We start from the raw sequence: 14,647 nt of genomic DNA on the forward strand, positions 1-14,647 counted from the left end.
AGGGCAGGCGTGAGTGCACGGGAGCGAGCACTGCTGCTGCCGCTGTGGATTACACCGGCCCGGGAAGAGCAGGAGAGATAGGAGCGCCGCTATCCGACAGACCTGACAAGTAACGTTAGTTAACCACTTTCACAGAGTGGTCGGTCCGCACAAGAGTTGGCGAGAATTGAAACTCATCTCAGGAGCATTGGAGCGCGTTTTCCCCCTTTTTCTCCACGGAGCGTCCCACACCAGTAAAGAAGGTACGTTAAGGTGCGGATCTTTGACTGCGGCGGCAGTGTTCTGGACACCGAGGAATGTTTAGCAGAAAAGCTAATTAGCTTGCTAACGTTAGCGCCAGATTAGCTCCTGTAAAATCAAGACAGACGCCCACGCAAGAGCTGTAACGTTAATGTTGAAATCACAACACGGGCATAACCGTCAAAGGTAAGACTTTTACACCCTCGCTGAAAGTGGCCAAAAGTATTCCCATAGCTAATTAAGTTTAGAGGAATGTTGTACAAATAACCTGGAACCGTAAAGTGAACTAATCCCCGTAGGAATAACGTTAACTAGCTAAAGAAGTAGTAGCTATCATATAATATCAGCACTAGCGCCTGACTGACTGTTTGTTTTGTTCCATCGAGTTGCTGTTAAGCAGCTAGCTCGATAACGCAGACAGACATGTGTGAGTAAATGTTTGGCAGTGTGTTAACTTCACTATCTGTCAGCAGTAACATGAACCTGTCAAGGTGCAGCACGGAGCGGCTCATTTCAATGTGGTAACGTTGAATCATAATGCATGGAAGCACTAATGTTAGGGCTGGGCAATATATCGATATTGTATCGATATCGTGATATGAGACTAGATATGGTCTTAGTAATATCGTGATATGACACAAGAGTTGTCTTTTACTTGTTTTAAAGGTCCCATGACATGGTGCTCTTTGGATGCTTTAGTGGTCCCCAAATACTGTATCTGAAGTCTCTTTTATATAGACCTTAATGGTCCCCTAATACTGTATCTGAAGTCTCTTTTATATAGACCTTAGTGGTCCCCTAATACTGTATCTGAAGTCTCTTTTATATAGACCTTAATGGTCCCCTAATACTGTATCTGAAGTCTCTTTATATAGACCTTAGTGGTCCCCTAATACTGTATCTGAAGTCTCTTTTATATAGGCCTTAGTGGTCCCCTAATACTGTATCTGAAGTCTCTTTTATATAGACCTTAGTGGTCCCCTAATACTGTATCTGAAGTCTCTTTTATATAGACCTTAGTGGTCCCCTAATACTGAAGTCTCTTTCCCGAAATTCAGCCTTGGTAAGGCAAGGCAAGGTAGCTTTATTTGTATAGCACATTTCAGCAACAGGGCAATTCAAAGTGCTTTACATAAAACATTAAAGAGCAGAAAGAAAACAATTTAAAACAATTTAAAAACCTTAATAAACAAATTAAAAACATTAAAAGACAAGAATAAAATTGAAAGTGCAGTATAAGAAATTAAAGTTAATAAAATAGATTATTTAAAGAAAAGCAACATCAAAAAGATAGGTCTTTAGCTTAGATTTAAAACAACTGAGAGTTGGAGCGGACCTACAGGTTTCTGAGAGTTTGTTCCAAATATGTGGAGCATAAAAACTGAACGCTGCTTCCCCCTGTTTAGTTCTGACTCTGGGGACAACAAGTAGACCTGTCCCAGACGACCTGAGAGGTCTGGGTGGGTCATAATGTAGTAGCAGATCAGAAATGTATTTTGGCCCTAAACCGTTTAGTGATTTATAAACCAGTAAAAGTATTTTGAAATCAATTCTTTGAGGCACTGGAAGCCAGTGTAGAGACTTCAGTACTGGAGTGATGTGATCTACTTTCTTGGTCTTAGTGAGGACTCGAGCAGCAGCGTTCTGGACTGTCTTTGATCCAGAATTCCAGCCACTAGAGCCAGTCCCACAATGAGCTTTCCTTAGGATGTGCCATTTCTGTGTCTGTAGCTATTGCCACTTTTCTCGTTTGAAAGCCTTGATGTCTCTCTCTCTCTCTCATGGGTGGGCCAAATTCTCTGGGCGGGCAAAGCAGAGAAAGGGGAGGTAACCTTGCTCTTTATGACCTCATAAGGAGAAGATTCCAGATCGGCCCATCTGAGCTTTCATTTTCTCAAAGGCAGAGCAGGATACCCAGGGCTCGGTTTACACCTATCACCATCTCTAGCCACTGGGCGACCATAGGCAGGCTGGGGGAACGCATATTAATGTTAAAAAACCTCATAAAGTGACATTTTCATGCCATGGGACCTTTTTAAAGGCTTCATTACAGTAAAGTGATGTACTTTTCTGAACTTAACAGACTGTTCTATTATTTGCCTTTTCCCCACTTAGACATTATGTCCACATTACTGATGATTATTTATCTAAAATCTAAGTGTGAAGATATTTTGTTAAAGCACCAATTGTGGCATTTGGTGTTTTAAGCCCCCAACGTCGTCTTCCAGGCAGCGCTGCATGGAAGGCACTAGGGATAGGCTAGGGTGAGGTGCCTTGAAGTCGACGTTGTGGTCCATAAACGGTTTGGACAGCAAAAAATCACATAATAGTGTTTTCCCAAATGGTTGTGATGCAACATTTTGGTTAATTTACTATGGGTGTAATGGTACATCGATCCTCAATGATCCAATATTATCGATACAAAGTGAAAATATCAGGATGTGCCTTTTATTTTGAAATTCACACTTTATATTTATTGTTTTTTCATTTAAAAAAGAGTAGTTTGTTTTTAATTGTCTGGAAGCGCTCAGTAATGAAATTGTCAAATCCTATTTTAGTTGCTTTTTTGTAAATATGTATAAATGTACCTTGATTGTGTTAAATGGGCTTATGTATCACGGGGCAGACTTTGTGATAGCAGTAAATATCGTATAGTTGTCCAAAGAATCAATATCATATGGAGATAAAACGTGTGGTTTACATCCCTATTATTAACCAGTAAGTGTGAGTAGCAGGATTGACCGTATCACAGGGAGGTGATGTCACGTTGAATTGGATTTGTGACACTCCATCAAACGCTGACACCTCCCGCCCCCCACCTGGCTCTGAACACATCCTTTTTGTGTGTTTTTGGGCGCTTTCACACCTGCCTCGTTAAGTTCAGTTGAATCGCACTAGAGTTCGTCTTCCCCCTTTGGCCAGGTGAGAACGTAGCAATCACACTCGGTTTCGCACCAAAATCGGACCAAACAAGCGCACCGAGACCTGCTTGAAGAGGTGGTCTCTGTACGCTTTCAGTCAAACTCTGGAGCGGTGCGTTTGTGGTGAGAATGTGATCCCACCTCAAACCGCACCAACTATATATATATATATATATATATATATATATATATATATATATATATACTCCAGTCTGAGCTAATGTCTCCTGTAGACAGAGGGAAGTCTGAGTGACCATGTCTGATTATTTAAATAAGATGAGCTGGTTTGACCATGGAGATGCGAGAACTATGCACTAGTCCAGAACCCAGGGCCTTCTTCCTGTATTTACTTTCTTGCTCCCGCCTGCTACGCATCCGACCAATAAGAGGAGTGAACATTCTTGCGTGATTCTTGGATTAGAGATGTTCCAATACCGGTACCAGTATCGATATCGGCTCCGATACTGCCTAAAACGCTGGTATCGGTAAGTACTGGAGTTGATACACCGATCCGATACCACGTAATAAAGCCCTAAAGAAAATCTACGTTAAAGTAGTTAATTTATGTTCTTTTTCCGTTAGAACTGACTGTCAAACTGCATAATAAAAGAAAGTTCTGTGGCATTCAACAACAAAGATGGAAATAATATCACATCCATACAGGGATAGTAGTATACAGTTGTTAAAACATAATAAAATATATGACACACTGGTATCGGCTCAGTACTCGGTATCGGCCGATACGCAAGTTCAGGTATCGGTATCGGGAAGCAAAACATTTTATCAGGCCATCTCTAGCTTGGATTTGTCCAGGTGTGAAACCAAACCGAACAAAGGGGGAAAGCGCTCCAAGTTTACAAACTCATCCAGTGATTGGGACCAGAGCAAACCAACTGTACCTTCAGATTCCCATTGTAAAGGTTCCGTTCACCCAAAATCCCATTTAATCTGGTTTATGATCCACGTTGATAGTTTTTGTTTTTGGTCTTGATATCTCGGTCATACCGCCACCTCATGCAAAGGCCAATGAAGACCATCAAACACTCAACCGATGATTTTTGTGAAGACAGATGCTCTTTCCTCCTCCTCTGCATTTCATTCATTGCAGCACTAAACAAGGAAGTAGGCTACTCTAGTATTGATTCATGACCATTATATGACGAAGGGAGAACATTTCTCTTTGTTTAATATCATTAAAGGTAAAGTTAGGTTTGGCTGCTGCTGAGACAGCGCCACAGTGAACTGCACGCTGTGATCTCGTCGCACCTACCGATTTATATATAAACACTGTTTTATTTCTATGTTTCTCCCCTTCTCCTGAACATTCAAAATGAGCACGATAACCTCATTTCACTTTTGACTCTTTAAATAGCTCCGCAATGGGAGAGAAATGTGCTCTCTCTGATGAAAAGAACTCACTCGGAGTAATCTATCGGAGCCATGTATATTATGTTGTTTTATGGTTTATAGTTTTCACCTATTATGTAATGTAGGACGTCCTGGGGGTTGGTCCGACAATAATCAGTGTATGTATACACCTGGGTTTGTTGTAGTTTCATCGCAAGTATCACCACATCCACGTTCACCTTTTTATGCAGTATTTTTCAGGTAACTGGATTTTGTTTCCTAATGTTTTTTTCCTAAACTTTCAAATGAACAATAAATCTTTGAAAACATATCCCGGATCAGAGTTATTCAAACGGAGCGTCCTACAGGTGATTGTTCCCTAACTCGGCCTCTCTGCGGCTTATGGAGGTCGCAAAGAAGTTGCTCCGTAATCACTGGCAGGTCGGCTCTGGACAGAAAGCGTCCTCTCACGAGTGTCCCGTGAGAGCCGATGCAGAGTAGTGACTCCACCGCCTCTCTTTGTCCTTGTTTCAGGGGAAACATTTTTATGCGTTAAACGTTGGAAAAACTCTCAAAAATCATATATATCGTGATTTGTTTTTTTTTTCACCGAACAGTTAAGAGTCCCACACACAGTTCTTCCTCCACCTTCCCATGACTTAAGACTCTTCAGCTTCATCATGTCTTGTAGGGGTGGGGGGAAATCTTATGAATCGTGATTTTTATTTATTTATTTTTTTTTTTTTTGGGTGGCAATTTTTAAAATCAATTCCTCTCCCTAGAATCAATATTTGTATTTATTTTTTTACCAATGATTCACCTAAATATTTTCTTATCAACATGGAAAAGTGGATTGGCTTGCTTTGTGCTTTTGTCGCCTGGCTTTGACGTGTGGGGGGGGGGGAGAATTGGCATCAGCTGTGTGCTCGGCCATCAGCTGTGTGCTCGGCCATCAGCTGTGTGCTCGGCCATCAGTTGTGTGCTCGGCCATTAAGTGGTATTTCAGACTGGACGTGCTGCGATGATAGCTCAGTTCACAACCACAAAACCCACACATCACTTTGGTCTTGTCAATGGAACCATTTGGCAACTTTTTGAAAGTAAACTTTCCATTCACAATCTTATCGGCATCCATTTCGGCATCTCGCGCTCGCCATCCACTCAAAACGTAACGTTAGCCTGCTACTCTTTGGCTTGCTTGCGAGCCTAAACAAGTGCGTGCACCGTGCCTTTTGTTGTGTTTCTGGTCTAGCTAGATCCGGTGTGGTGTTTTTCTAACGTTACTAGTTGTTGCAACAGCATGTGGAAAAAATAGTACAAAGTTTGCTAGGCCGAAAAGAACGTTAATCGCGCGATTGGAAAAAATGTACACCGTTAAAATGGGTTTGCGTTAACGCCGTTAATAACGCGTTTAACTGACAGCACCAGTTTACACCGTACCTCCGACAGCGGCTACATCATGTCGGTTTCCAGCAAAACAGACCGGAAGCAGAAAATGCAGAAATTCCATGTTAAGTTCTTCTTTACAAAGTAAATACACGTCAGACTGACTGACTGACATGTGGGTTAGGGTTGTGCATTCTTCTTAGAAAACAATTCGTTTTTTAGAAATGTCTCATGATATATTGTCTCTAGAAGTGTATTATTCAACTTTTGTTTTCGTTAAAGAAGGAAAAGAAAATGGCAATACTCAATGCAATCGAATCGCAATCAATGAAAATCGCTATACAAGTTAAATCGCCACCCATGTATCGTGAAAGAATCCAATCTGGGCAAAAGCACATCGTCCCAGCCCTAATGCCTTGTGGCTCTGGATGGTTTTATTCTTGGGACCCACCCATCCACCCCACAGCGCGCTGTAAATCTCATTACCATCACATCAAATTAAGGTGCTGCCTCTGATTTTGCTGATTGGACTCTGAGAAGATTTGTGCTGTCCACTGAATAGCAAGTCTGATGCCGGAGCTTAATCTAGGCAGGGATAAGTGAAAGAGACAACGGCCTCCAGGCACTTAACCTTCTAAATACCTGTCAATATGGAGAATAAGAGTAACCACAATGTCTGTGTTGTACTGTTGCATTTTTGTTTACACATAAGCTTCAATGTCTTGGAAAATTGGCGTAACAAACGTTTCAAAGTCTTTAATATTATTGGTTGTATTAGATAGTAGTACGTTGTGTGAGATTAGGGTTTGTCCTGAATCCACAGCTGTCAGACTGGTTTGTGTTTTCCCTAAAAACTTTGGCAGGACATAATGATGAGTAGTGAATGAGTGAGAAGAACACAACCAGGTGACATGTTGCGCAAGGAAGGCAGGAAATTAACTTTATCTGCTGCAGTGACTCAAGTCCCAACATTTCCCAGCCACTTTAGTGACAAGTAATACTCCTGGAACAGAGCCTTGTGAAGAATATTTGCTGATGAGCAGGTAGTAGTCTATATCCACGACGTTCCACTTCCGGCATTGTTCCGGTGCCGCCGGATGTCCCTTCTTTTTGGCAGGATGTCCGTCACCTTCCTCTTCCTTTGTGTTGGTGTTCTAATCCAGACAGCAATCTAGACTATCTGTCCAATCTGAGTTTTCTGTTGCACGACAAAAACAACTTTTGAATGTACACACGTTCCACCAAAACAAGTTCCTTCCTGAGGCTATTTTGCAGAGGCACCGTGGCTCTGTCTGGCGCTTAGCACCGCCCAAGACAATTGTGATTGGTTTAAAGAAATGCCAATAAACAAGAGCACGTTTTTCTCCCATCAGGGAATGCTGTTTGGGCTAGCCAGACCCTCCTTCGCAGAGCTGTGGAGGGAGGTCTGGACATGCGAGACTTAGCAGGTAGAGAAAGTCCGGCCCACCATTTGCAGGGCTCGACATTAAGGCTTGTCCGCTTGTCCGGGACAAGTGGATTTTTTGTAGGGCAAGTGGAAGAGAAATTTATTTGTCCCACTGGACAAGTTAAAACTCAAACAAACTAAAATGCCATGTTAGTTCACGTCATGTGCCACTCATTACGTCTATGTTACTGATTTGAAACGATAATTTCTTTCCCCCGCAATCCCGGTCAGCGGACCGCTAACGTTAGACCCAGCCCCATGTTCAGCTCGTTCTCTGGAAGCAATGCAGCATGAAAGCACGGTGAACCTGCCGGTGTTAGTTAGCTAACGTTAGCTTGTTAACTCCGCCTTAACGTTACCTCCTCGCCACATCGTTGACAGAAAAGGAGAGACTCGGTGCTAATACGGCACCGGTGCCTTAACGACCGTTATCTACCGGACCGAATTGCAACGCGGTGCCACTGAAATGCCTGCGCTTCTCTCGGATGCTCCGAAAACGGACGTTAGGGGCAACCTAAACATCGCCGCATGTTACGCTAGTTAACACTACACTCAACAGCAAGTAACGTTAGCCTAGCGTTAGCTAGCAGCTGGACTAAACAGTTAAAATGCTGACAGCTAAACGGTGTAAAGGTGTGTCTGTATTTCACTGGAGAGGAACATATGACAGTGTGCCGCTGCTGTTGTCGGAAAAACACAGATGTTGCGTTCACTTGAAATTCGCCGCGCCAGCGTCGTGCTGCATTCAAAGTTGTTGTAAAATACCCTTTTCCTATCCAGTGGTTGTTTTTGTCGTTTAACAGGAACTTACTGGTGAAATAAGTTATTGTTGTTACATTTTTAATAAATCATTTAATTTTGCCTTAGCAATAAACAAGCCGTAGTCACCACTACCTCTGGTCAAAATATTGACTTAGTATCTCAGAATATAAACTAAGAATCTCAATATATTAATTTATCTCAAAATATTGACTTAGTATCTCAATATTGACTTAATATCTCACTATATTGTTCAGTATCTCAATATATTGATTTATCTCAAAATATTGACTTAGTATCTCAATATATTGACTTAGTAACTCTGAATATTGACAAAGAATCTCAAACCTAAAAAACATTTAAAATATTGACTTACAATCTCAATATATTGACTCAATATCTCAAAGTATCGACTTAGTATCTCAATATATTGACTAAGTAACTTAGAATATTGACTAGGAATCTGAAAGTAATGACAAACTTTAAAATATTGACTTAGAATCTCAATATATTAACTTCTGCACACCGGCGTGCAACATATTACTTTGTATTATGGAGTCTGGAGATCCTTTTTTCTTGTTGAATGGGAAATCTATTGTTGGGGCACGTTTGTTTCTACAGTTTCAACAGAATTGTATTAATGTTGATAGTGTTTGGATGCTTTCAACGGTTTGTTCAAATTCTGCATTAGCAAAACACAATTTTTTTTATAAAATGATGAATCTTTACCCGGACAAGTGACTTTTATGCATGGACAAGTGAAACGTAAATGTACTTGTCCAAAGGACAAGTGCCTCAAAAAGTTAATGTCAAGCCCTGGTTTGCCCTTAGTTATTCTTCCCAGAACTGGAGAAGCACAGGTATGCCGCAGGATTGACCAAACGGACTCTGGGCAAGCCACAGAGCTCTTCCGTGAATTGTTTAGATTGAATTGTCATTTAATATTTGCACAGATAATTTTGATGTTCTTCTGACGATACATTGGTGGCGATTTAACTTGTATAGCGATTTTCATTGATTGCGATTCGATTGCATTGAGTATTGCCATTTTCTTTTCCTTCTTTAACGAAAACAAAAGTTGAATAATACACTTCTAGAGACAATATATCATGAGACATTTCTCAAAACAAATTGTTTTCTAAGAAGAATGCAGAGCACACACAGTCAGTCAGTCTGACATTAATTTCATTTGTAAAGAAGAACGTAAAATGGAATTTCTGCATTTTCTGCTTCCGGTCTGTTTTTCTGGAAACGGATAGGATGTAGTCGCCGTCGGAGGTACGGTATAGACAGAAAATATTTCGGTGAATTTAAGTGAGGGGAATCGATTTAAAAAAAAATCCCGATTCATAAGATTTTTAAATGTTTCCCCCCCCACCCCTACAAGACATGATGAAGCTGAAGAGTCTTCAGTCATGGGAAGTAGGAGGAAGAACGGTGTGTGGGACTATCTCAACTGTTAGCTGGTGAAAAAATGTGGCGGTTGTCAGCACGTCGGAAACAAACCCTCCCATTTTCTCCCGCCTCAGCAAAACCGAAAGCAGCACCTCGGAAAGAGGTTTTCAACGTTGGAGGGACAAGAATCGATTTTAAAGATTGTCGCTAAAAAAAAAATCACGATACATATGATTTTAGATTTTATTCCCTTACCCCTACTACTCGTTGAGATTGATATCTGATTGTTCTTATTTATTAAGTGCCTTTCAAGTAGCCTAAGGCTGATTTTATCCAGTAAAAAGCAGCCAAAGCATCCCCCGCCTCAGTCGACATGTCTTCAGCACAAGGATCAGATGGAAATAGAAGGAGCCCAGTCCTCTTCCAGCCAGATGAATTAGCAGGTCCCAGGTTCATGAGGAAGACTGCCAGGTCTTGTCATGATACACCCATCACCCAGTCTAATGCTTCACTAGTCCGCTGTGTGTTGTAGCGTTGAGCTGTGAATTGGCGTTTAAACGCGGTGTTTTGTGTCATTTGGCTAATGTTATAGCCAATAGATTTGGCGAGATTTCCCTCAGTGCCTGTTAGCCCGAACCCAGCGCGGTAATCCATGATGATGGGATCCCTGCGCTCACTGTATGAGGAGTAATCCCGGCGCTGTCGTCCTGATCACAGATCTTTTATTAAACCGATGCACAACTGACATTAGCTGCCTAACCCACTTTTTTTACTGGCTGTGAAAACCTTGTTCCCGGTACTCAAGCGGCTGTAAAAGGGTGTAGCTCGTGTTGCTTTTATTTCCACAGTCGGTACACATAGCGACATACAGATATACACACAGTACCATATAGATATACACACTTAACCAGACTCCTAACCCTCGATTAGAAAAGAATGGTGAAGTCATCCTCTGTTACTCTACTCCCCATATAAAACCATCAGGACTTTGTCTGTCTGACAGCCACAGCCTTGGCAATGAAAGTGAATTGCTGTGTGGTTGTTTTGGTGCCCAGTCTGCTGTGGGCTCTGTGTCCGTGTGCATTAGGACTATCGGTGTCTCCCTCCCCCCCCCGAAAGTTGTTTAGCCCGGTGGCGGGCCCGGCCCAGTCACAGACTGATAGCAGCATTAATGGAGAGCCCAATAGTTTCTGTGATAACAGAATCATGGACGGAATGGCAAAATTGACAAAAAAAAAAAAAAAAAGCTTTTCTATAAATGGGGGGCAACTTAGGCCCAGTGGGCTTGCAATACACTGGGGGAAGGGGGGGGGCCCTGAATGTAAAGGTGAAGGACAGATTTCAATTTTTTTATGTGAACACAGCGTCCCTCTTTCATTCTTTCAGCTTCTTGAAAAGGTCGGCGTAGCGATGCGATATCCAAAAACCTGTTGATACCCAAGTCTTTGATCATGTTTAAAAGTAGCGGTGTTTCTCCTTCTTATCTGGCTTGCAGCCTCGCAAACTGTCGGCTGGTTGCTTTGTGTACAGCAACCATTGCAACGCAAAGAGCTGACCATGAACCTGATTGAGACGCAGATTCCGAATGCGCTGTATACATGTCCAAAGAAGGCCTCTAAAGCCAGAATACCAGCATATCCTACATGTCTTAATCGGAAAATGCTATATTCGTAAAAAGGGCCTTATTCGGAATATCCAAACGGGATATGCTGTTTACATGACCTGCATCAAATTCAGAATATTGTTATGCTCGGAATAATAGTGGATTATTGGTGTGCATGTAAACGTACTGATTGTCTTAGCTTTGGCCTCTGTTTTTTGTCTTTATTTTACCTTTTATATTGTTATTACTGAACTCAATTTTGCCCTCAAATTTTTGAATAAGATGAAAATAAACTTAAAAAAAGACCAAAGCATTCAAAACACTCAGCTTGCTCAAGGTGTGCTGGCTACTCACCTCATGTTGAGAGAGAGAGGGGGGGGGAGAGAGAGAGAGACATTGGACTAATCTCTGGGCTCAGCAGAGACATGCCTCAGTTGCTGAGACAGAGGAGCAGAGAGGGGGGGGGAAGACAGACAGAGTTAGACACAGAAAAACACAGATATACAGCCGTGGAGGAACACCATGTGAGTCACATTACTATCCCCCCCCCCTCATGTCGAACATTATGTGCTGCTCCGAAGCCTTTGAAGAGGATTAAAGCTCTTCCCTTTTTGTTCATGCATTTGTTCTGATTAGGTTAGTGGAGTAATAGGCTTTGGAAAAACATGTGGTGTTTGTGTCTTTGTTGTATGTGTTGTCAGAAGAAGACAGAAAAGGAAGAGGCATCTTTATAAAGGCCTTACCAAGAGTTAGGGTGGTGAACTTCAAGATAGTTATTTCACTTTGTTTTGTTGTTGTCGTTATAGAGCCTTTTTCCTAAGGTTTTAGTTTCCCTGGGTGACACTATATTCCTTGACTGTTGATGGTCACTATTGCTGCTGATACCCAGTTACTTGTTCCTAACAATCTGCTCAGTGTTAAAGTGTAATCCCTAAGGAATGTATTTTTAGAGTAAAATATGTTTACTAAATGGGAAGTAGACTTAAGGTACAGCTGGCTTTGACAAGCCTAGGGTTGGGTACCGAAACCCCGGTTCCACTATGGAACCGGTTCCTACGCAACCGGTAGGAATCGGACCGGATTAGAACGCAATGTGTCGACTGAAATATTTTCCCTCTGTCGCTCTGAAACGGATGTAAAAATAGCCCACTTTCTCTGTAGTCTACCGTTAGATAGCTACCGTAAATGTAGGCAACTTTTAAAGTGCCATATATTATATTATATTTTATATTTGTATATCTTCCCTCTGGGCTCACCAAAACGGATGTAAAAGCATATTAACCATTCACTACACGTGTTCGCTAGTAAACCTATTACATCTTTGATGTCGTTTTTTCAGTTTTTCAAGAATCGGTTTAGGAATTGTGATATAATTGGGGAAATGTGGGAAGAGAAAGAATGACCTATAACAAGTGTCCTCATGGACTTTGAGGTTATATGCTAAATCTCTGTTGGGCCCAAGACACCGCATTTTAAAGCCCAGGTATTACATATATCATGGCTGTGGAACATAAAATGAAAACTAGAGATGTATTTAAATGGAAATGTATCAGATACTTACTTTAGGTCCTTGTTGTTTATCCCTCCGCCTCTGCTCAGGAAGCCATGCTAGTCGACCTCTTCCTCTTGCGGTGAGCTGCGTGGGGGACAGTCGGGAGGCGTCATGGCGGAGCTGCCGATCGCCCCGGGCGAGGTCTACATCGAGGTGGAGTACGACTACGAGTACAAGGCCAAGGACCGCTTCATCACCATCCACCAGGGGGAGTGCTACATGCTGGTCAAGAAGACCAACGAGGACTGGTGGCAGGTGAAGAAGGAGGAGGGGACCAAGGCTTTCTACGTGCCCGCGCAGTATGTCCGCGAAGTTCGCAAAGCCCTCATGCCCCCCCCCAAACACACCCCGCATCCTCCCGCTGCCGCTGGCAACACGGCTCCACCGAGTGGGGGGGCGCTCTGGGTAAAGCCAGCCAATCTGGAGCTGGGGCTCAAGAACCGCTCCACCGAGAACCTTAACCGACACGAGTCCAGCTATCGGCGCTCCCCCTCGGCACACACGGCCCAGTCTGGCTACTTCAGCCCCCCCAGTCAGCGCAGGAACAGTACCCACCACCAGCGCCCCGGCAGTCCCGCCGACCACAGCCGGCCTCGTCCCGTCGTCCTGGTCCCCGGCGGAGCCCTCCAGCCTCCTCAAAAAGGAGGCACTCTACCCCGCGCCCGGGCGCGATCCCCGGACATGGTCCGCGCCCCGCTGGACGTGGACGGCACCCACCATTGTGACTCTGCGGGCGAGGAGAGACGCACCAACGACTCGGAGTCAGGAGACGAGCTGAGCGGCAGCTCCACTGAACATCTCCAGGTACAGTCATCACAGTCAAAAGAATGGTTTGTGCTGTTGAATGCTTATGAACATGTGAGGTTGTAGAAGACATGTGGGGGGGGGTTAAAGGAATACGTCACCGTTTGTTGAAATGGGGCTTATCACGGTCTACCCTGGCTGTAGATAGGTGGGCCAATGTATTTTTTTGTCTCAGTGCAAGTAATTAGTTTTTTTTTTTTTGGTCTTTTGTTGGCTCACTTTTACTCACAACATGCTAACCGGCAACATAGGATTCCATTCACTATGCTAAGCTAACTAGCGGCGGCGCTGCCAGTGTAGCACCGGACTAAAACGATGCATGCACAAAAAAATGCGTTAGCCAGCAATACTGGTTGGACTGACACAAAGTGTTATGCTGGACGTTTGGCCTCTTTTATACACTATACTTGGCATTCATTGTGGCTCTGAGACCCAGTTTAAAATCCGGGACCAATCCAGGATCGCTGTTAATTTATTTTAAACAATGGTCAAAGGCTTTTTTTTTAAATACCACAACCCAACAAACATCACCTCACAGCCATCATGGGTGTCGATAGTCTGGCGCACATATCATGCAATGGAGCCACCTGCAGCCATTTACCCATTTCAGACCAGTGTCAACATTTGTAGATGTACTGTACTTTTAATGCACAAACAATGATGGGATTTCAGAGCGGCATCAGTGTTGATCTGGCACTCCAGGCCCAAAGCTACTGAGGTTCAGACAAATGCAGCTTCAGTCAGATGAAGCAGGTGATTATTTGTGAACCTGGTCGGCGGTGGGTGGGATGGGTGGGGTGGGGGGGGCTGCTCAGTCTGCAGCTGAACAAAAGCCAGAGAGAAAATAGAAACCGGGTCTGGGTGGTGCTGCCACTGGCTGTAGACCTCTTTTTTTGTGTATAGAAAGGAGGTGATTGTAGTGTAAGTTGGGTTAAAGTTACACATAGTGCTTTTACAGTTTGTGGAACTTTGACCTGAACACTAATATGTTTATGAATATCAATTCTGCCACAGTGTCACATCCATTACAGTACCATAGCAAACAAGAGTAGTTATCAAGCACAAGTAGTGCTTTGCCAAGTTATTCGTGACGGATTTGTAGCAGCTTTTGCATCCTTATTTTTCTCTCCTTTGGGTGTTTGTCTGTGAGTCTAGGTCACACCAGGTCAGGTACACTCCGCCTGCTCTAGTCC

At 43.1% G+C, this 14,647-nt stretch overlaps 1 protein-coding gene across 13 annotated transcripts in view; it reads left to right on the forward strand.

Moving 5' to 3' along the window:
• Window positions 1-14,647, forward strand: part of LOC120568504 (rho GTPase-activating protein 12-like) — an 86,736-nt gene continuing 72,089 nt past the window's right edge. For 7 of the 13 annotated variants that reach the window (XM_039816067.1, XM_039816065.1, XM_039816070.1 and 4 more), the window contains exons 1-2: window positions 2-242; window positions 12,698-13,454. In XM_039816067.1, the coding sequence (XP_039672001.1) occupies window positions 12,762-13,454 (693 nt within the window). In that variant the 5' untranslated portion in view covers window positions 2-242; window positions 12,698-12,761. The other 6 variants (XM_039816071.1, XM_039816075.1, XM_039816076.1 and 3 more) reach the window with 3 other exon arrangements.

Source organism: Perca fluviatilis, chromosome 11, assembly GCF_010015445.1.
Source record: "Perca fluviatilis chromosome 11, GENO_Pfluv_1.0, whole genome shotgun sequence".
NCBI classification, from domain to species: domain Eukaryota; kingdom Metazoa; phylum Chordata; class Actinopteri; order Perciformes; family Percidae; genus Perca; species Perca fluviatilis.